Source organism: Scyliorhinus canicula, chromosome 15 (genome assembly GCF_902713615.1).
Source record: "Scyliorhinus canicula chromosome 15, sScyCan1.1, whole genome shotgun sequence".
Taxonomy (NCBI): Eukaryota; Metazoa; Chordata; class Chondrichthyes; order Carcharhiniformes; family Scyliorhinidae; genus Scyliorhinus; species Scyliorhinus canicula.
In genome coordinates, this window is record NC_052160.1 from 144202133 (window position 1) to 144225285 (window position 23153).

The following is a 23153-nucleotide window of genomic DNA, read 5'->3' on the forward strand; positions in this document are numbered from 1 at the left end:
TATGGACAATTTCCATCTTTTCTTCTGCTGTCAGCAGCTGTTTGTGGATATTTAAGATGCTATCTGCAGTTTGTGGCGAGTCAAAAAACAGGTAGGGACAAGTTTGCAGGACAGCTGGAGAGAGAGAGAGACAGAGAGAGAGACAGACAGACAGAGACAGACAGAGAGAGAGAAACACACACACACACAGACAGAGAGAGAGAGAGAGAGAGACAGACAGAGAATCTTTCCAGTCTGACACTGACTGCCCTGGAACAAAACAGCTTCTTTAAACACAAAGAGGGCAAGCTTGCTCATCACATGATCTCCTCTCACAAACTGGCCAGTTATCCAAACATGGTCATTCTGAGCCAGTTTCATACCCACTGTTTAAAGGGTATTAGATGATATGGCTGGTGGAGTTCCTTTCTCAGTCAAGGTCCATTGTCCAACATGAATGATTTAATGGCTTTGTCCACACCCACCCAAATCCATGTTTTGGGAATGGTTCAGGAGATGGATCACTCAAATTTTTTCAAATTCAGCCTTTTTAAACCAGTGTACTAGGTTCTGCCCGTAAATGAATAAAGTCATTTTCAATGTAAAACATGGTTCTAAACAATATCAAAGGGAATGAAATGGTGAAACAGGCTTACCTGTTGCAAGCAGAAACTTTGCCATCTTGCAGCTGGTGTGTTGTGAACACCAGCTCCCTCTTTTATACACTGAGTTTATCATTAGTGGTAAATAATTCTGTACGCCATTAACTTAATCTCTGGAAACGGATCAGTCACAATAAAAAATAACCGTTCTTATCTTATCGTCGTAATACATTTTCACCTTCTCCTGAACAACAGCATTTCTCCTCTACAATGTTATCGCGATTGGCGACCTTCATTGTAATGCTGAACATATTCTTGTGCTGGAAACAGGCCAGGAAATTGGTGGGGAGGATCGAGGAGCCCACGTTCTTCTCAGGTGGAGCCAGGAAGAGCGGGAAAGATCAAAGCTTCAGGTCCAGGTAGGTGCGGAGCTTCCTGTTGGCCAGTGTCATTTTGGGCTATGTGAGGACAGCACAGGGTGTGTAAAGGTCGGCACGGTGACGCAGTGGTTAGCACTGCTACCTCACAGCGCCAGGGACCCGGGTTTGATTCTGACCTTGGGTGACTGCGTGGAGTTTGTACTTTCTCCCCGTGTCTGCTCCGGTTTCCTCCCACAATCCAAAGATGTACAGGTGAAGTGGATTAGCTGTGATAAATTGCCCCTTAGTGTCCAAAGGTGAGGTGGGGTGACAGAGATGGGGTGGGGGAGTGGGCCTAAAAATTAGGGCCTGACCATTCAGGAGAGATGTTGGGAAGAACTTCTTCACTCAAACGGTGGTAATGGTTTGGGACTCTCTCCCACACACAGCAGTTGAAGATGGAACAGTTGTTAATGTTAAATCTGTGATAGACTTTTGTGAAGCAAAAATAATAAGGGATATGGGCCAAAGGCAGGTGTATGGAGTTCAGTCACAGATCAGCCATGATCTCATTGAATAGCGGGACAGGCTCGAGGGGCTGAATGGCCTCCTCCTGTTCCTATGTTCCTACAACATCACCAACCACAGCAATAATGATGTATGGAAGCCCTGTATTGGGAGCAGGAAGTCCACTGAAAAGCATGGTGGGTAAACGCACTGTGTCATATGTTGGCCAACTCATTAGTTATGAAGCCACGTGGTTCATGGTGAGTCTCATTGTAGGACTGGCAGGAAACTGGCCGCCTGGCTGGCATGGCTGGATTAAAACCAGGGTCCTTACAGAATGATGTGCATCAGAAGGCTGAAAATCCCAGCCCCACAATCTTGCAATGCCCCTCGAGGGTCTCCTCCTAGAGGAGGGGCAAGAGGCCCTCCCAACTGACCACGGCCTGGGGGGAGATTGCCAGGGTGGTCAGTGCGCAAGGAGTCCATAGGAAGGTTCCACTGCAATACAAAGAACAAGTCAATGATCTAAACTATTCCTCTCGGGTATGTGAACCTGCCACTCACTACAAGCTCACATCACCACTCACTTAGTGACTCTGTACTGGGACGTGGACATCACTGTTATTGCCCATCTCTAACTGCCTTGAGGAGATGGTTATGTGCTGCCTTTGTGAACCTCTGCAGTCCGTGTGCTTTGCTGTTACAGAAGCAACAGTAGGATCTTGAACCAGCGACAGTGAAGGCACAGCCATGGGGTGTGAAGTGGAGGGAAACGTGCAGAAGCTGCTGTTCCCATGTTCCTGGTGTGACTGCCCATTGAGCTGGGAGCAGTCATGGGTTTGGAAGGCAATATCAAAGGAGGCGTGATGTGTTGCTGCAATGCACCTTGTGCAAGGTGCACATTGCTGCCACTGCATTGGTGGTGGAGGGACTGAAGGTTGGGGTGCTGATCAAGCGGGCTGCTTTGCCCCGGATTCTATTTAGCTCATTAAGCCTTTCTGGAGCTGCACTCAAGCAGGCAAATAGTGAGTACTCCATAACGGCCCTGACCTGTGCCTTGTACATGGTGTTCAGGTTTGAGGGCATGAGGAGGTCACAGTAGCCACGGAATGCATCCATCTGCCTTTTGCGCAGGAAGATGGCCAACGAAGGGGGAATGGGGGCGAGGAGGAAAGACGGAAGGTGCATTGTCAGAGCTGAGAGTGTTCACTGTATTTGTTCAGTTGGTTGCAGAGCTGGCGGGGGGGGAGGAGTTTCTGTACCGAGGGTGAGGTCTGTCTCTCCCAACAATCCAATCAGGAAGCATGCATTATTCTGAGACCTTTGGAAATTCGGACATTTCTGTGAAATGTTTGAGCCGGCCCAGACGGTCACTTATTGCATAGATTCTCCATTCCAGGATCTAACAAGATAATGATAATAATAATAATCTTTACTGTCATAAGTAGGCTTACATTAATACTGCAATGAAGTTACTGTGAAAATCCCCTAGTCACCACATTCCGGCGCCTGTTCGGGTACACAGAGGGAGAATTCAGAATGTCCAATTCACCCAACAGCACGTCTTTCGGGACTTGTGGGAGGAAACCGGAGCACCCGGAGGAAACCCACGCAGACACGGGGAGAACGTGCAGACTCCACACAGACAGTGAGCCAAGCCGGGAATCAAACCTGGGACCCTGGCACTGTGAAGCAACAGTGCTAACCACTGTGCTGCCGTGCCACCCACAGAAGAGGTGGGGGATAGGGGGGATGGGGAGGGTTTGTCCCCTCCAGTGAAGGAAGCCCAATACCCCAGGGCTCCATGGAGAAAGGTCATTTCACCTGGAGACCTGTCACAGCATTCACCTGCCCCCTCCCCCGACCCAGACACACACACCATGTGGGTCACAGTCTCAGGTTCACAGTCTGGTGGTCACTCCTCACAGATCCCGGCAGCTAGAGTCAGGGAAAGCCCAGGTTTCTGGCACTCGGACTACTGAAGACCAGGCACCTGCTAAATCCAAATTAGATCATCAGCCTATGGAGTTAGTCATTGGGAAAATGTCAGAGACACAATGAGGAACACAGGAACAGCAGTCACAGGTGTCAGAAGCCCTCTGTACAGGAGCTAATCAGGTGATCTCTGATATTGGGAGTTATTCAGCGAAGCTGAGTTAAAGTGCGTTGAACAGCATGTTTAGAACATAGAACATAGAACATTACAGCGCAGTACGGGCCCTTCGGCCCTCGATGTTGCGCCGACCTGTGAAACCATCTGAAGCCTATCTGACCTACACTATTCCATTTTCATCCATATGTCTATCCAGTGACCACTTAAATGCCCTTAAAGTTGGCGAGTCTACTACTGTTGCAGGCAGGGCGTTCCACACCCCTACTACTCTCTGAGTAAAGAAACTGCCTCTGACATCTGTCCTATATCTATCATCCCTCAATTTAAAGCTATGTCCCCTCGTGTTGGTCATCACCATCCGAGGAAAAAGACTCTCACTGTCCACCCTATCTAACCCTCTGACTATCTTATATGTCTCTATTAAGTCACCTCTCAGCCTTCTCCTCTCTAACGAAAACAACCTCAAGTCCCTGAGCCTTTCCTCGTAAGACCTTCCCTCCATACCAAGCAATATCCTAGTAAATCTCCTCTGAACCCTTTCCAAAGCTTCCACATCCTTCCTATAATGTGGTGACCAGAACCGGGGTGTTTCCCGGCGCTAAAACATCCGTCTACGCACCTTTGTTTTGGTCTGGGGCGGTTTCTCCCCATCATGCTGCCGCTGCTGCCGAGCTTCAGCCTGCAAGCAGAAAAGCTGCTCTCAGATCAGGGCACCATTTTGCCCAGTACCCCCCACCCTTTCAGCACCACCCCCATTTTTGTGACCACCCTTCTTACCCCCCTTAACTTTGGGGAGATCCCTGGGAGCCTCCACTCAAAGCCTCTCAACCTCGCAAATAACCGAGTAAGGCCAATGGCCTGGGAGATTCCCCCTCCCCCCCCCCCCCCGGTGCCATTAGGACTGGTCCATGTTTGTGTGGGCCAGCACTAAACGGCGCCCTATCGAGTTCTCCCAGGCACAGCCAGTCAATCCCGGGCCCTGGGTCAATCTAGTGTACGGGTATTTAAATGAGCTTAATGAACCATTTAAATATGCAGATCAAGCGAGATTCAGATCATGCGTGATTCCGTTGAATCTCGCAAAATGGACGGCACAACGGCGCAGTGGTTAGCACTGCTGCCTCACGGCGCCGAGGTCCCAGGTTCGATCCCGGGTCACTGTCCGTGTGGAGTTTGCACATGCTCCCCATGTCTGTGTAGGTTTCACCCCCACAACACAAAGATGTGCAGGGGAGGTGGATTGGCCACGCTAAATTGCCCCTTAATTGGAAAAAATATAATTGGATACTCAAAATTCATGAACCAAGAAAAAGAATCTTGCAAGACGTCTTGAGCACCGCAAATCGCGCAAGATTCAACGGCCTTGACCTGGCACCAGGTCGAGCGTGACGAGGTCGCTGAATCATATCCATAATGGCTCTGGAATTCATTGTGACGATATAAGATTGTGTCTTAAGTAACCACAGATCAATTTTGATGTTATTAAATCAATTGATATGATAAGTTACTTGTTTATGAGCATACTGGCTTTATGATTAATAAATAAATTAGCAGAGGATCACAGAATGACATTTATTTGACAATTTGTGAATAGAAACAGATGCAATGGTGTCAACATTTGTGCCTGATTGTGTGGATCAGCGTCTAGTCCCAGGAAGTAATGGTGGGATGTTCCAGCCGCGCTCCCTTCGGGAATTCCCAGTCCCACCGAATATCAATGGCCTTCCGGCTGGACTGACTAATCTCCTGCAGTGAGTCCCACCGCAACGGGATCAGAAAACCCAGTTAACAAATTCTGTTTTGGATATTTAACTCCCTGAATCTCATATTTATTTACACTCAGCCAGAAACATTCAGGTGTAGGCTGGGTCCATGGCACAAACACAATGGGCTGGATTCTCTGCCGGCGGGATTCTCCATTTTGCCCAGGGGTTTCCCAGCTGTGTGGGGCTGCCCCACAATAGGAAAGCCCATTGACCGGCCGGCATAACGGAGAATCCCGCCGACGGGTTCAGGCAGAAATGTGGCGCGGCGGGGCAGAGAATCCAGCCCAATGTTCTGAAGGTTGGGCCGATACCCCACCCTCTCCCCACAGACGCACAAGAGGAAATAGCAACCAAGTAACTCCACAACACTCAAGAAACTCAATATGTTCCAGGCCAAAGAAACTCTTTTGATCGGTGCGCCATTCACCACCTAAAATACTCATACCCTCCACCAGCGATGCACAGTGGCAGCCACATGTACCATCTACAAGATGCACAACAGCATCTTGCAAACCCGCTGCCTCCACCATCCAGGACAAGGGCAGCAGATGCATGGGCATATCACCACCGTGACTTTATTCTTCAAGTCACATATCACCCGCACTTTGAATGAAATCACAATTTCTTCATAAGAACTAGGAGCAGGAGTAGGCCATCTGGCCCCTCGAGCCTGCTCCACCATTCAATGAGATCATGGCTGATCTTTTGTGGACTCAGCTCCACTTTCCGGCCCGAACACCATAACCCTTAATCCCTTTATTCTTCAAAAAACTATCTATCTTTATCTCAAAAACATTTAATGAAGGAGCCTCTACTGCGTCACTGGGCAAGGAATTCCATAGATTCACAACCCTTTGGGTGAAGAAGTTCCTCCTAAACTCAGTCCTAAATCTACTTTCCCTTATTTTGAGGTTACGCCCCCTCGTTCTGCTTTCACCCGCCAGTGGAAACAACCTGCCCGCATCTATCCTATCTATTCCCTTCATAATTTTACATGTTTCTATAAGATCCCCCCTCATCCTTCTAAATTCCAACGAGTAAAGTCGCAGTCTACTCAACCTCTCCTCGTAATCCAACCCCTTCAGCTCTGGGATTAACCTAGTGAATCTCCTCTGCACACCCTCCAGTGCCAGTACGTCCTTTCTCAAGTAAGGAGACCAAAACTGAACACAATACTCCAGGTGTGGCCTCACTAACACCTTATACAATTGCAGCATAACCTCCCTAGTCTTAAACTCCATCCCTCTAGCAATGAAGAACAAAATTCTATTTGCCTTCGTAATCACCTGTTGCACCTGTAAACCAACTTTCTGTGACTCATGCACTAGCACACCCAAGTCTCTCTGAACAGCAGCATGCTTTAATATTTTATCATTTAAATAATAATCTCTTTTGCTGTTATTCCGACCAAAATGGATAACCTCACATTTGTCAACACGATATTCCATCTGCCAGACCCTAGCCCATTCACTTAACGTATCCAAATCCCTCTGCAGACTTCCGGTATCCTCTGCACTTTTCGTTTTACCACTCATCTTAGTGTCATCTGCAAACTTGGACACATTGCCCTTGATCCCCAACTCCAAATCATCTATGTATTCAGTATCACTGGATCAAAATCCTGGGACTTCCTCCCGACAGCACTGTGGGAGTACCTACACAACTGGACTGCAGCGGCTTCAAGAAGGCAGCTCACCACCAGTTTCTCAGTGGCCAGTTGGAGGTGGACGACCAGCCGTCGCCTTATCAACAACATCCACATCCAAATAATTTAAAAAAGGGAACAGAATAAAATCCCCTCAGGCAGGTGGGAATCTAACAGAAAACATTCTCACATCAGAAATGTACTGCCAATTTAAATTCTCCCCGACCTGCTATCTGTCTCACAGACAATTAGTTAGCCCACTATATAAATGATTGGTGCAATTTTTTCCATGTGGGAAAAATGTCGGTAGGATGCGGGATGCAAAAACTCAGTTGGTTCCACTTTCCTTCTGGTTGTTTTCGCTGTGAGGTGCCGGAATGACTGTAGATATCGGAGAGCTGTACTTTGATTCTGTGTCAAAGTTTCAAATGCCTGTTTCTACCTTGAACTGTTGTATTAGAAATGAATTTAATTTATTAATTTTGAAAATGTCAATAACTGTTTTCTTAATGAACCAATGATTTTATTTTGCTGTTTAAACTGCATTTTATATCTTCAGTTGAGACAAATTCGATGTGGTCCATTAATGATCTTCACCCACAAAGTGGAGTCACTTCAGTAATTAAACTGAAACCAGTTACAGCTTCACTGTTGCCCAACGAAGATTGATGGCGGCTGGAAAAAGAAAGAGTATTTTAGTGTTCTCTTATTCAACAATGATGTTTCAATATCACATCAGACGCATTAAAAAACAACTTAAACAACTTCTATTTTAGATCAATTTTTAAATTATTATTATGTTCCTGTTTCCTCGCCTTTCCCCTTCCCCAGTGACACATCTTCACCCAACAGAACTGACCAGGACCACCCCCCCCCCCCCCCCCCCCCAACACACGCACACACACACACACACACACACACAGAATTCCCCAATTCCACAACCAGTTTCTGGAACATATATGGAAAAGCAGCTTGGGCTGAAATAAAACTCAACAACCTTGTTTAGTGAAAATGTCATTGCCGGTGTCTATGATGTCAGAGCGTTGCCGTGGAGACTGCAGTGGTTCAAGATGGCTGTTTAGCACAGGGCTAATTCGCTGGCTTTGAAAGCAGACCAAGGCAGGCCAGCAGCACGGTTCAATTCCCGTAACACCCTCCCCGAACAGGCGCCGGAATGTGGCGACTAGGGGCTTTTCACAGTAACTTCATTTGAAGCCTACTCGTGACAATAAGCGATTTTCATTTTCATTTCATTTTTTAATCAAGGGTAATTAAGGATGGGCAATAAGAGGTGTTGATGAGAACAACACCACATCCCATAAACCAATAAAAATCACACCAAAGAAAGAGCACACTCCATTTCAACCCCATTGACACTGGGAAAATGAACCTCCAATCATTTGTCACACACATTGGGCGGGATTCTCCGTAGCCCTTCGTAACGCGGGTTGCCTGCGAGAAAAATCGGTGTCAATCACTCCGGCGCCGGGGCCTTCTTGAAGGCCGCTATTCTCCGTTCCCGGAGGGGCTAGCAGCTGACTGACGCTATACGCGTCAGTTTCACCAGCTGCGGAAGTGGTGAGACCCGGCGTTTTTTGGAGGATAAGGAGGAGAGAGACAGACCCGGCTTTTGGGGGGGGTGGTGGTGTGTTCCGGCATTTGTGGGGGTGGGGGTGGGGTGGGTTCCGGCATTTGTGGGGGTGGGGTGGGTTCCGGCATTTGTGGGGGTGGGGGGTGTGTGTGTTCCGGCATTTGGGGGGGGGGGGTTGTGTGTTCCGGCATTTGGGGGGGGGGGGTGTGTGTGTTCCGGCATTTGGGGGGGGGGGTGTGTGTTCCGGCATTTGGGGGGGGTGTGTGTGTTCCGGCATTTGGGGGGGGGTGTGTGTGTTCCGGCATTTGGGGGGGGTGTGTGTGTTCCGGCATTTGGGGGGGGGGTGTGTGTGTTCCGGCATTTGGGGGGGGGGGGGGTGTGTTCCGGCATTTTGGGGGGGGGGTGTGTGTTCCGGCATTTGGGGGGGGTGTGTGTGTTCCGGCATTTGGGGGGGGGTGTGTGTGTTCCGGCATTTGGGGGGGGGGGGGGGTGTTCCGGCATTTGGGGGGGGGGGGTGTGTTCCGGCATTTGGGGGGGGGGGGGGGGGTTTGGGGGCAGCGGCGGGCAGAGAGGGGGGGGCGACGGATGCCCGGGGCCAACGCACCGTCGCCCCCCCCTCTGTACGCCGCTGCCCCCTACCCCAACCCCCCCCTCACCACCCCTACCTCAACCCACCCTCACCACCCCTACCTCCCTCCCCACCACCCCTACCTCCCTCCCCACCACCCCTACCTCCCTCCCCACCACCCCTACCCCCCTCAACGCCGGGTCCCCCCCCCCCTCAACGCCGGGTCCCCCCCCTCCCCTCCCCTCCCCTCAACGCCGGGTCCCCCCCCTCCCCTCCCCTCAACGCCGGGTCCCCCCCCTCCCCTCCCCTCAACGCCGGGTCCCCCCCCTCCCCTCCCCTCAACGCCGGGTCCCCCCCCTCCCCTCAACGCCGGGCCCCCCCTCCCCTCAACGCCGGGTCCCCCCCCTCCCCTCAACGCCGGTACCCACACCCCGTCCCCCTCCCTCTGAAGGCCGGTACCCACACACCCCCCTCTCCTCCTCCCCTCCCCCTCTCCTCCTCCCCCTCCCCCTCTCCTCCTCCCCCCCCCCCTCTCCTCCTCCCCCCCCCCCTCTCCTCCTCCCCCCCCCTCTCCTCCTCCCCCCCCCCTCTCCTCCTCCCCCCCCCCCCTCTCCTCCTCCCCCCCCCCCCTCTCCTCCTCCCCCCCCCCTCTCCTCCTCCCCCCCCCCTCCTCCTCCCCCCCCCCTCCTCCTCCCCTCCCTCTCTCCTCCTCCCCCCCCTTCCTTCCTCTGTTAGTGGGGGGGGGGGTGCGGCGTTAGTGGGGGTGCGGCGTTGGAGGGGGGTGCGGCGTTGGAGGGGGATAGGGGTGGTGAAGGGGGTAGGAGTGGTGAAGGGAGGGGGTTGGGGTAGGGGCAGTTGCGTGCAGAGGGGGGGCGATGGTGCGTTGGCCCCGGGCATCCGTCGCCCCTCTGCACCCCGCTGCCCCTACCCCAACCCCCTCCCCTCACCACCCCTACCCCCTTCACCACCCCTACCCCACTCCAACGCCGCACCCACCCCCCACTAACGCCGCCCCCCCCCCCCCCCCACTAACGGAGGAAGGAAGGGGGGGATGGAGGAAGGAAGGGGGGGAGGAGGAGAGAGGGGGGGTGTGGGTACCGGCCTTCAGAGGGAGGGGGACGGGGTGTGGGTTGCGGTGTTGAGGGTGGGGGGGACCCGGCGTTGAGGTGGGGGGGGGACCCGGCGTTGAGGTGGGGGGGGGACCCGGCGTTGAGGGGGGGGGGGACCCGGCGTTGAGGGGGGGGGACCCTGCGTTGAGGGGGGGGGGGGTTGCGGCGTTGCGAGAGATGGGGGGCGGCGTTGGAGGGGGGTAGGGGTGGTGGGGAGGGGGGTAGGGGCGTTGGAGGGAGGTAGGGGTGGTGAGGGGGGGGGTGGTTAGGGTAGGGGGCAGCGGCGTACAGAGGGGGGGGGCGACGGATGCCCGGGGCCAACGCACCGTCGCCCCCCCCCCTCTCTGCCCGCCGCTGCCCCCAAACCCCCCCGATGGCCGCAACCCACCCCCCCGATGGCCGCAACGCAACCCCCCGATGGCCGCTACCCACTCCCCCGATGGCCGCTACCCACTCCCCCGATGGCCGCTACCCACTCCCCCGATGGCCGCTACCCACTCCCCCGATGGCCGCAACCCACTCCCCCGATGGCCGCAACCCCCCGATGGCCGCAACCCACCCCCCCCCCCCCAATGCCTCAACCCACCCCCGACACTGAACGGCGTCAACCATCATCAATGGTTGACGCCGTTTTAAATCAACTCTGATTTGCGCCGACGTGACCCGTGGCCACGTCGGCGGGACTTCGGCCCATCCGGGCCGGAGATTTCAGGTCAGTGCAAATAAAATGAAATCCCGCCGGCGCCAGCTGTTTTCACAGGCTGCCGGCGGGATTTGCACAACGCCGGTTTTTTTCCGGCGGGAGAATTACGAAACCTGCGGGAGCGGAAATGACGCCGCTTCCCGCCAATTCTCCGACCCTGCGTGGGGTCGGAGAATCCCGCCCATTATTAGCATTTGTTCGAATTGAACAAACAGCAATTAAATTTTACCCATATATTTTGAACTCCTGTTGCCTTATTTCAGGATACCTAATAATTTCATAGAATTTACAGTGCAGAAGGAGGCCATTCGGCCCATCGAGTGTGCACCGGCCCTTGGAAAGAGCACCCTACCCAAGCCCCTACCTCCACCCTATCCCCATAACCCAGAAACCCCACATAACACTAAGGGGCAATTTATCATGGCCAATCCACCTAACCTGCACATCTTTGGACTGCATTAGTATTTTGTGCTCCCTCAACATTATTGATTTCCACAGAATGCCTGTTTTTTCTTTTAGTTAGTAAGCAAACCTACCTTCTGCTTTCTCATTGTGGCCAGTTACAACAGGTACAGGAAGGGTCATAGACTAAGCCAGGAATACAATTCTTCAGGTAGGTTACTCCATCGTCACATTGGTAAAATTTGGTCTTGTCCTTTGGATCAGCGTAGAAACCATTAGATTTGTTGGCACAGAACCCACTGCCAGGAGGCTGGGTGACAGGAACAGCTGGCTTCAGTGTTGTTTTAGACGGAACACAGGCTGGAAGGAAATAAAATTCATGATTTCCTCACCTGCTTCAAAATTAGTCACAAACAAAGATAAAAATTGTAAAGTTAACGGCTCTGGGGCACTAAAACCCCTCAGGTAGAAGTCAATTCATTCCAGTATCAGGTGGAGCTCAACTTCTGCCAGTATCAGGAATGAGCTGTTTGGAAACCCAGTTCAATTACTGAGGAAATTTTGAAACAACTAATTCCATCTGGGCCGTTGTAGTGTAGTTTGACCTTGCGTCAAGTTAAAAAAAAAAGGAAACTGAAAAAGTTGATAAATTTGTATCCCAACAAACTATCCTTTTAAATTGTACAATTATTCAAAGCACATTTTCAGTTTATTTAAATATCTTGCACGCTGGTTGCAACAATACCGGAACAGGAGAAGGCCATTCAGCCCCTCAAGCCTGTCCTGCCAGTCAGTGAGATCATGGTTGATCTATGACCTAACTCCATGTACCTGCCTTTGGCTCATATCCCTCAATATCTTTGCTTAACAAAACTCTATCTCCCACTTAACCTTCTAAATTCTACTGAAAACAAGCCTAATGTGTGTAATCTCTCTTCATAACTTGACCCCTGTAGTCCACAGATATTTTTTTAGAACCCTGGCTTTAGATACTTCGGTGTTCAGGTGCGTAGATCCCTAAAATGCCACAAACAAGTGCCTAAAATAAACAAACAGGCTAATGGAATGCTCGCCTTTATATCTATAGGATTGGAATATAAAGACAAAGGGGTGATGCTGCAGCTTTACAAAACCCTGGTTAGACCCCACTCGGAGTCACTGGGAACAGTTCTGGGCACTGCACCTTAGGAAGGATATTTTGGCATTGGAGAGGGTGCAACATAGGTTTACAAAAATTATCTGTGGACTACAGGAGTTGAGTTATGAGGAGAAATTACTCAAATTGGACCTGTTTTCTCTAGAATTTAGAAGGCTAAGGGGTGATCTGATCGAAGTATTGAACATATTAACAGGAAAAGACCGGGTAGAAAAAGATAAACTATTCCCACTGGTTGGAGATTTTAAAACTGGGGGGCATAGTCTAAAAATTAGGGCCAGACCATTCAGGAGAGATGTTGGGAAGAACTTCTTCACACAAAGGATGGTCAAGCTTTGGGACTCTCTCCCACAAACAGACATTGAAGCTGGAACATTTGTTAATTTTAAATCTGAGATGGATAGATTTTGCTCAGCAAAGATATTAAGGGACATGGACCACAGGCAGGTACATGGAGTTAGGTCACAGATCAGCCATGATCTCATAAAATGGCAGGACAGGCTCGAGGGGGTGAATGGCCTACTCCTGTTCCTATGTTCCCAAGGGGATGGTTTAGCTGGCTTGTACAGCAGACCAAAACCAGCAGCGAGGGTTCAATTCCCGTATCGGCCTCCTCGAACAGGCACCGGAATGTGGCGACTAGGGGCTTTTCACAGTAACTTCATTTGAAGCCTACTTGTGACAATACGCGATTTTCATTTCATTTCATTTCGCGAGCTGAAAGGTGCAGAATTGATTAAATCGCTTAGTGGATCGTTAAACATCTGAAGTCATTCTAACGTTGGTGACACCTTACTACAGCTGTGAAGCAATGGTGTTCTGTTGGCATGGCTGGGTCCTTGGAGGTTGTGTGGAAGCTTGAATGTACAAGGCAATCCAAGGCAGAGGAATTCTGAAAGGAGAGACTTAAATCCTGGAGCTGGATCTTTGTTGAAGGCATTTGAGAGAAAGCATTGTTTGAGAGAATCTACGGCATGTTTTTGAGGGTTTTGAGTTCAGAAACACGTGTGCGGAAGCCGGAGTTCCAGTGAGGCCTGTCGGCTCACAGTGAGAAAATCATTTGGAGGCTTTTGAGGAAAGATTCACAGAAGTTGTACTGGGTGGGAATTCTGCCACTTGGTTTCAGAGTGTGGTGTGTCTGACTGCAGTCAGCCTATTATTCAACAGGGACTCAGTACTTAAGGGCGGGATTCTCTCAGCCCGGGGCGGCAGAGAATCGGCGCCATTGGTGCCAGCGAGGTCGGCGCGGCGCCGGTCAGGGGCCGTGCCGATCTCGCCGGCACTAATGGCGCCGATTCTCGAACCGGGATGAGCCGAGTGGCTGACGCAAAAAACCCGAGTCCTGCCGGCGCCGTTCTAACCTGCTCTCAGCTGGCGGGACCTCAGCGTGGAAGGGTCCGGAGGCGGCCTGTGGGGGGAGAGGGGGGAATCGACCCCGAGTGGGGGCTTCCGCTGTGGCGTGGCCCACCGATCAGTGGGCCGGCCTCTCTGGCTGGGGGCCTCCTTTCTTCCGTGCGGCCTTGTAGACCTACACCATGTTGCGTCGGGGCCGGCGTGGAGAAGGGAGCCACTGCGCATGTGCGGACCCCACGGCGCCCAGGTGACTCCGGGATTAGTAGCTGGAGCGGCTAATCCCGCTCCATACCGTGATGGCCCCTGTAGGGGCCAGAATTGCTGATCCTGAGGCCATGTTGACTCCGTCGAGAAACGTGACAGCGTTTCAGAAGCCGTCAACACTTAGCCTCAGGATCAGAGAATCCCACCCTGAAAGTTTGTTTACATCTGGAAAGATATAGGTGGGGTGAAGGACTAAGGTATTGTAGTAAATCTATTTGTGTTTAATAAATGTCTGATTATTTTGTTACAAGTTAACTGACAGACCTGTGAGTCTGTTCATCCATGTCTCTAAACAAAACAATCGTTACAGATTATTGAGCCAGTGTTCCACTTTGGGGCCTGACTGTCCCACTGGGATTGTAACATGCTGAGCAATATTCTATCAGTCGGGTTTCTGTGGCTCTAACAATGTTGAAATTGAAAAACATGGATATACAGCAAATTTATACATATAAGGGGATCAGGGGTTATGGGGAGAAGGCAGGAGAATGGGGATGAGAAACATATCAGCCATGATTGAATGGCGGAGCAGACTCGATGGCCGAGTGGCCTAATTCTGCTCCTATGTCTTATGGTTTTATGGTCTTATAAATCATTTCTCCGTTGTAGTAATTATTAGTGACAGAAACGAATAATCAGCTCCAAGTGTAGAGAATCCTGACATTTATTTACCTGTAGAAATTCCAAGTCCAGTGTGCAGAGCATTAATGAGCGGATACCGCCCTTGGTTGCAGAATGAACCAGAGAAATCATCCATAGCGAGGGTCCACACCATAGCTCCTCCAAAGTTGTTCTTCATCAGCCACTCCGCCTGAAAGACAATGTTCACAATTTTAATTCACAAATCCTTGTTGCAAGTAGCTTTTGCCCAAATATAACTTATCCTTCCCAATGATTCATGTTTGGACCCTTGTTTTCTATGATATATATTAATGACCCAGACTTTGTTGTCCAGGCCACCATTTCACAGTGTGAAGATGGTACAAAATGTGAAGGCATTGTGAACTATGAGAAGGTTAACTCAGGACTATGAAAGGCCAGAGGCAAGTTGGAGGAATGGGAAGACCGGTGACAGGTGAGGCTCGATGCAGCAAAACATGAAGTCATTAATTTGAGAGGAAGAACATGGAGAGACAATGGAAAATAATGGATACATCTTCAAAAGGGTATCAGGAACAGAGGGACCTGGATGTATAGGTTTTTAAGTCTGTATTAAGACTGTATTAAAAAATGATATTAGCACTTGGGGCCAAAATGTTGAATCAGTCTGAGTGGAAATAAAAAATAAGGGAAAAAACTCCTTGCTAGGAGTAATTTTCAGGCCCCCCTGAGCAATAATTCCAAAGTGGGCCATAGTATAAACCAAGAAATAATGAGGGCTTATGACAAGGGCACAACGGTAATCATGGGCGGTTTTATCATGAACATTGACTGGATTAATCAAATTGGCAAGGTTGGTTTGAGGGAGATTTCATAAAGAACATAGAACATACAGTGCAGAAGGAGGCCATTTGGCCCATCGAGTCTGCACCGACCCACTTAAGCCCTCATTTCCACCCTATCCCCATAACCTAGCAACCCCTCCTAACCTTTTTGGTCACAAAGGGCAATTTATCATGACCAATCCACCTAACTTGCACGTCTTTGGACTGTGGGAGGAAACCGGAGCACCCGGAGGAAACCTACGCAGACACGGGGAGAACGTGTAGACTCCGCACCGACAGTGATCCAGCGGGGAATCGAACCTGGGACCCTGGTGCTGTGAAGCCTCAGTGCTGTCCATTTGTGCAACCGTACTGCCCTTTAAAGTGTATGAGGGATTGTTTCTTTGAGCAATATGTTATGGAGCCAAGCAGGGAGCAGGCTATTTTAGATGAATTGGACATTCCGAATTCTCCCTCTGTGGACTCGAACAGCCACCAGAGTGTGGTGACTAGGGGCTTTTCACAGTAACTTCAGTGCAGTGTTAATGTAAGCCTGCTTGTGACAATGAAATTATTATTATATAAAAGGACTAGAGTATAAAAGTAGAGAAGTGTTGTTACAATTGTAAAGGGTGTTGTTGAGACCACATCTGGAGTATTGTGTCCAGTTTTGGTCTCCTTATTTGAGGAAGGATGTGATGACATTGGAGGCAGTTCAGAGGAGGTTCACCAGATTGATTCCAGGGATGAAAGGGTTGGCGTATGAGGAGAGATTAAACAATTTGGGCTTAAACACGCAGGAGTTTAGAAGAATGAGAGGGGTTCTAATCGAGGTATATAAAATACTAAAAGGGATTGATAAAGTAAATGTAGACCAAATATTCTCCCTTGTGGGGCAATCTGAAATGAGACGTCATAAATACAGGTTGAGAGACGGTAGGTTTGAAACTGAGATGAGGAGGAACTACTTCTCGCAGAGGGTGGTGAATTAGTGGAACTCACTGCCCCATAGTGCGGTGGAGTCTGAATCATTAAACGGTTTCAAGAAGGAGATAGATATATTTCTGATTTTTAAAATGGGTTAAAGGAATATGGGGAACAGGTGGGGAGGTGGATTTGAGACCAAGAAGAGATCAGCCATGATCTGATTGAATGGAGCAGGCTTGAAGGGCTGAATTGCCTACTTCTGCTCCAAACTCCTACGTTCCTAAGCCATTGAATGTGGCAGGATAGTTAAGAGAACAGTTCCTAAATCATTCATATCATGGCCATATTGTTATCAGGCTCACAAAGTTGGAACATAGAGTACAAGAACAAAGAACTTGTGTTTGACTTGTATAAGTCATTAGTTCAGTCCCAGTATTGCACCCAGCTCAGGACTCTGCACATTCAGAAGAACATGTAGACATTAGAAAATGCAGAAAAGATTCATGAGAATAATTCCAAGGTGGAGAAACTTCAGATATGAAAATAGATGCAAGATGTGGGGACTGTTTTCCTCAAAAAACGAAGGCTGAGGAGATTGGATTGAGATTTTAAAAGTCATTCTGACTTGTGAAAGGATTGAGAATAAGAGGTCACAGATTTAAAATAATATGTAAAAGATGCAGAAGTGGTTCTGAAAAATCTTTTCCATGTAGCGAGAGGTTTGAGCCTGGAAGGCACTGTCATTCTATCTACAAAGGTGTGGATTGACAGAATATGATCTTCTCCCAACAATATTGTATAAGAGACTACATCAGAAAAAAGAATGGTGGCTAAAGGCATCAAACAAGATCTCTCATCCATATGTCATGCTCCAAACGTTGTATGTGGAATGTTGCAATTTCCAAGTGATTCAGTTGATCAATATAACATCAGGATTCACTTGCTTATTGCAACAAACAAGAATCATAGAATCTCTACAGTGCAGAAGGAAGCCATTTGACCCATTGAGTCTGCACCAACCCTCTGAAAGAGCACCTCACCCAAATCCACTCACCCATTCTATTCCCATAACCTCACCTAGCCTTTGAACAGTAAGGAGAAATTTATCGTGGCCAATCCACTTAACCTGCACATCTTTGGATCGTGGGGGAAACCGGAGCACCCGGAGGAAACCCACGCAGACACGGGGAGGGTGTGCAGACTCCACAGACAGTAACCAGATGCCGGAATTGAACCCCGGTCCTAGCGGTGTGAGGCAGCAGTGCTAACCACTGTGCCACTGTGCCGTCCAGTAGTTTATCACAACAAATATTGCACCAAATCAACAAATATGAATACAATCGAAATGTGGAGCTTTTTCAAGGAACAGCTACTGCGTGTCCTTGATAAGTATGTACCTGTCAGGCAGGGAGGAAGTTGTCGAGCAAGGGAACCGTGGTTTACTAAGGAAGTTGAAGCACTTGTCAAGAGGAAGAAGAAGGCTTATGTTAGGATGAGACATGAAGGCTCAGTTAGGGCACTTGAGAGTTACAAGTTAGCCAGGAAGGACCTAAAGGGAGAGTTAAGAAGAACGAGGAGAGGACACGAAAAGTCGTTGGCAGATAGGATCAAGGAAAACCCTAAGGCTTTCTATAGGTATATCAGGAACAAAAAAATGACTAGAGTAAAATTAGGGCCAATCAAGGATAGTAATGGAAAGTTGTGTGTGGAATCAGAGGAGATAGGGGAAGCGTTAAATGGATATTTGTCATCAGTGTTTACACTGGAGAAAGACAAAGTTGTCGAGGAGAATACTCAGGTTCAGTCGACCAGGCTAGATGGAATTGAGGTTCAAAAGGAGGAGGTGTTATCAATTTTGGAAAATGTCAAAATAGATAAGTCCCCTGGGCCACATGGGATTTATCCTAGGATTCTCTGGGAAGCCAGGGAGGAGATTGCAGAGCCTTTGTCCTTGATCTTTATGTCGTCTTTGTCGACAGGAATAGTGCCGGAAGACTGGAGGATAGCAAATGTTGTCCCCTTGTTCAAGAAGGGGAGTTGAGACAACCCTGGTAATTATAGACCTGTGAGCCTCACTTCGGTTGTGGGTAAAATGTTGGAAAAGGTTATAAGAGATAGGGTTTATAATCATCTTGAAAAGAACAAGTTGATTAGCGATAGTCAACACGGTTTTGTGAAGTGTAGGTCATGCCTCACAAACCTTATTGAGTTTTTTGAGAAGGTGACCAAACAGGTGGATGAGGGTAAAGCGGTTGATGTGGTGTATATGGATTTCAGTAAGGCGTTTGATAAGGTTCCCCACGGTAGGCTATTGCAGAAAATAAGGGAGTATGGGATTGAAGGTGATTTAGCGGTTTGGATCAGTAATTGGCTAGCTGAAATAAGACAGAGAGTGGTGGTTGATGGCAAATGTTCATCCTGGAGTTCAGTTACTAGTGGTGTACCGCAAGGATCTGTTTTGGGGCCACTGCTGTTTGTCATTTTTATAAATGACCTGGAAGAGGGTGTAGAAGGATGGGTTAGTAAATTTGTAGATGACACGAAGGTCGGTGGAGTTGTGGATAGTGCTGAAGGATGTTATAGGATACAGAGGGACATAGATAAGCTGCAGAGCTGGGCTGAGAGGTGGCAGATGGAATTTAATGAGGAAAAGTGTGAGGTGGTTCACTTTGGAAGGAGTAACAGGAATGCAGAGAACTGGGCTAATGGCAAGATTCTTGGTAGTGTAGATGAACAGAGAGTTCTCGGCATCCAGGTACATAAATCCCTGAAAGTTGCCACCCAGGTTAATAGGACTGTTAAGAAGGCATATGGTGTGCTAGCCTTTATCAGTAGGGGGATTGAGTTTCGGAGCCACAAGGTCATGCTGCAGCTGTACATAACTCTGGTGCGGCCGCTCCTGGAGTACTGCGTGCAGTTCTGGTCACCACATTATAGGAAGGATGTGGAAGCTTTGGAAAGGGTTCAGAGGAGATTTACTAGGATGTTGCCTGGTATGGAGGGAAGGTCTTACGAGGAAAGGCTCAGGGACTTGAGGTTGTTTTCGTTAGAGAGGAGAAGGCTGAGAGGTGACTTAATAGAGACATATAAGATAGTCAGAGGGTTAGATAGGGTGGACAGTGAGAGTCTTTTTCCTCGGATGGTGATGACCAACACGAGGGGACATAGCTTTAAATTGAGGGGTGGTAGATATAGGACAGATGTCAAAGGCAGTTTCTTTACTCAGAGAGTAGTAGGGGTATGGAACGCCCTGCCTGCAACAGTAGTAGACTCGCCAACATTAAGGGCATTTAAGTGGTCACTGGATAGACACATGGATGAAAATGGAATAGTGTAGGTCAGATAGGCTTCAGATGGTTTCACAGGTCGGCGCAACATCGAGGGCCGAAGGGCCTGTACTGCGCTGTAATGTTCTATGTTCTATGTCTATGAAGTGTATAAAATCAATTTAACAAAGATACCTTGTCTCTAAAGCTTTTCACATTGTCATATCCAATCCACGTATCTCCTTTGTAACCATATGGAACCACCTGTGGAGCATTCCATATCGACGTACCACTTTTCAGAAGTGTGCAGATCTGTGAGAAGAGTGAGACATTCACATTCAAATCATCAGTGGCCACAAACCATCAGCGGTTTGCAATGTTCCCAAGGTAGGCTGACAACCTTTCTGATTTCACTTCTCCTCAATCTTTTGACTTCCCATGTCGGTGCAACATCGTGGGCCGAAGGGCCTGTACTGCGCTGTATCGTTCTATGTTCTATGTTCTATGTTTATTCAGCTATCACTTTCTCTCAATTGTATTCCTCAAACTGGGGGCACCATTCTATTTTGCTGTCACAAAAATATTTTTATTCATAAATAGCAAATGCTGAACAAAAAGACCCCAGACAATCATTGATGCTTCACTCTGCACATTTCCAATATAAGGCACAGGAGGGGCCAAAGCAGCATCTCGAGATTGATCCAAGTCTCAATATCAACACCAGCTTGGTTACCCTTCCAACAATGTGCAAATCAGACACAGGTTGACACACAAACTGCTAAGGAATGACTGTAATCACTAAACAAAACACCCTAAAATTTTCTGTCGAGAGGAAGGTTGAGGATGTAAAATGTGATATCCTCCATTTCACCTCCTTGTGTATTTCCTAAGACTGACAACACTAAGCGGACTAAGACAGTCAAACACCTCCTGCTGATGGAGACTGTGACATTGTGTCTCTGATTATCAGAGTGTGATGACACACGTTTCAGCTCCTGGTAGCTAAGCTGGGCGATGCCATGTGTTGTGAAGCTGGCAGAGGCAGTGGGATCTTCATACACGGGGCAGATGATCAGATAGAGGCATCCTGGGTAAGGATGTCAGAATGCACGGCCTGTTTTAACACTGGGTCATTCTGGAAACTTTCAGCACTTGAACTGCACAAGGGCAGTAAGCTTATGTTTTCAAAATACATTTGAACATGTTACTTAATCTGCCTGAGGACGTTCATATGATTGAGGTAATTTCTCATAGTAAAGCTCGAGTTTTTTTGAAGGGTCGAAATCAAAAATTGGTTCATTAGTATTTTCAATATATGACCTGACAGAAAAAATAATCTGCACCAGTCTTAATACCTCGTAATAGGCCAAGCTTCCAGTCGATCTGGTGTATTTCCCAGGTGGCCCAGGCCCTCCAGATGGGGCTCCAATACCATGGTCAGATGTGGTCAGCCTGAAGGTATGGCCATATGTAGGGAATCCAACATTCAGTTTCTCTGCGGGAGCTCCCTGAATCCTCCAGTAATTCATTGTAAAGTTCTACAAAAAAAACATGAAAGTATCTGCTGGAAATCCTTCACAACCCATCTGGCTGAAGACCATTGGAAATAATCAATATCACTGATTTCTATTTTCATGAACACTTACCACATTAAAGTAAAGGTTGGTGTAATGTTTGTTATTTGGAAGAGGATAAAGAGGACTATTTTCTCCAGTGGCAATATTCCCAGATCCAACATAATCGTATGTCATCACATTGAAAAAGTCCAAGTATCTGTGTGAGAAGAGATCTGAGTTACCCAGATATCCTTTTTACTAAAATAAATGGTAATTATCTAACTCATTAAGCTAATGAGCTCTGGCAATTAAAACGATAGAAAATACAAAAGGGCCTTGCATTTATCAAGGACCTTCCACGACCTCAGGATATCCCAACGCAGTTTACAGATGCTGAATAACTTTCAACGCACAGGGCTGGATTCTCCGCCGCCCAGTGCCGAAATCGCGTTTGGCACGTCAGCAGAGAATCCAATTTCACGGCAAAACGAGCCTGGCACCGGCCGGCGATTCTCCAGGATCCGAGAATCGGCGTGTTCGCGGAGTACTCCGCACGGCTAGAGACCTATTGCCAGGGGCCCGCCCAGCGATCCTCCGCTCCCGACCAGCTGAGTTCCTGATGGCGTGTTTCTAACTACCTAACGCTGGTTGGGAAGCTCGCGTGGTGGTTGTGAACTAAGACTGCCGCCGTGCGCATGGACAGACTCGAAACCGGAAGTGCGGGGGGCCCGTATCCGCAGCTACAGCTGTGTCAATCACTCTGGGTCGCTGCTAGTTCTCTGCAGGTCAGTGAATCGGCTCATCTTTTCTGCAGGAACCTTCGAAGTGAAACGCCAGCGTTTCCACGCCGGCATGGGGACATGGTCGCATTTCGGGAGAATCCAGTCTGTTAGTACGCAGTTATTGGTCTGGGCTCTCCGTCCCGCCGCGCCACATTTCTATTCCACCCCACCGGCGGGATGCTCCGTTTCACCGGCTGGTCAATGGGGGTTCCCATTGTGGGGCAGCCCCAAGCCGTTGGGAAACCCCTGGGCGCCGGTAAAACGGAGCATCCCGCTGGCGGAGATTCCAGCCCCCTGTGTCTGCTGTGCTCTTTAAACGTTGTTTGGAAGATGAAGAAAATTCTTGTTGCATCTATTTTTTTAAAAGACAGCAGGAAAGATATCCGAGAATTATCGGCCGGTCAGTTTGACTTGCTGTAGTGAAATGGAATATTGTGTTGTGAAGACTGTTGTTTCATGTTATTGCTAGTAACATAAGCTGCCACTTGATGTAGGCTCTGCTGAAAGATGCTCCCACTAACAGATACTTTGATGTATTTATTGAACGATTAACAATTCTCTTAAATGAGTTTGACACTCTGCTAATCTGCCTCTCTAGCAACTCAGTCTATTCCGCTAACTGTATAAGCTTGCTCTCGACCATGTGCTAGGGTGTGATATTGCTGTAATCAACCCTGTCCTTCTCTCTAGGTTTCTGCCGAAGGAAGAGGCAGAGCCTGTGTGCCTTGTCCTTTTTATAAGGGTTGTGTAGTGCCCCCTTGTGGTAATGCCACCTCTGGGTGTCCTGATTACCCATTGGTTGTGTCCTGTTCTAATGACTCATTGACATAGAACATACAGTGCAGAAGGAGGCCATTCGGCCCATTGAGTATGCACCGACCCACTTCCACCCTATCCCCATAACCCAATAACCCCTCCTGAACATTTTGGATACTAAGGGCAATTGATCATGGCTAATCCACCTAACCTGCACGTCTTTGGACTTGTCGGAGGAAACCGGAGCACCCGGAGGAAACCCACGCACACAGGGGGAGAACGTGCAGACTCCACACAGACAGTGACCCAGTGGGGAATCGAACCT

General features: G+C 48.9%; 2 protein-coding genes across 2 annotated transcripts in view; both read right to left on the minus strand.

The window, feature by feature from the left end:
* Positions 1–666, minus strand: part of LOC119978674 (acidic mammalian chitinase-like) — a 36542-nt gene extending 35876 nt beyond the window's left edge. Inside the window, exon 1 of the mRNA XM_038820462.1 lies at positions 636–666. Within this exon, the coding sequence (XP_038676390.1) occupies positions 636–660 (25 nt within the window). The 5' untranslated portion in view covers positions 661–666. The remainder of the gene's footprint in view (positions 1–635) is intronic.
* Positions 667–7472: 6806 nt separating this feature from the next.
* Positions 7473–23153, minus strand: part of LOC119978670 (acidic mammalian chitinase-like) — a 30614-nt gene continuing 14933 nt past the window's right edge. Inside the window, exons 7-12 of the mRNA XM_038820458.1 lie at positions 21381–21507; positions 21090–21272; positions 19930–20046; positions 14790–14928; positions 11479–11704; positions 7473–7646 (exon numbers count right to left, since the gene is read on the minus strand). Coding sequence (XP_038676386.1) covers positions 11490–11704; positions 14790–14928; positions 19930–20046; positions 21090–21272; positions 21381–21507 — 781 coding nt within the window. The 3' untranslated portion in view covers positions 7473–7646; positions 11479–11489. The remainder of the gene's footprint in view (positions 7647–11478; positions 11705–14789; positions 14929–19929; positions 20047–21089; positions 21273–21380; positions 21508–23153) is intronic.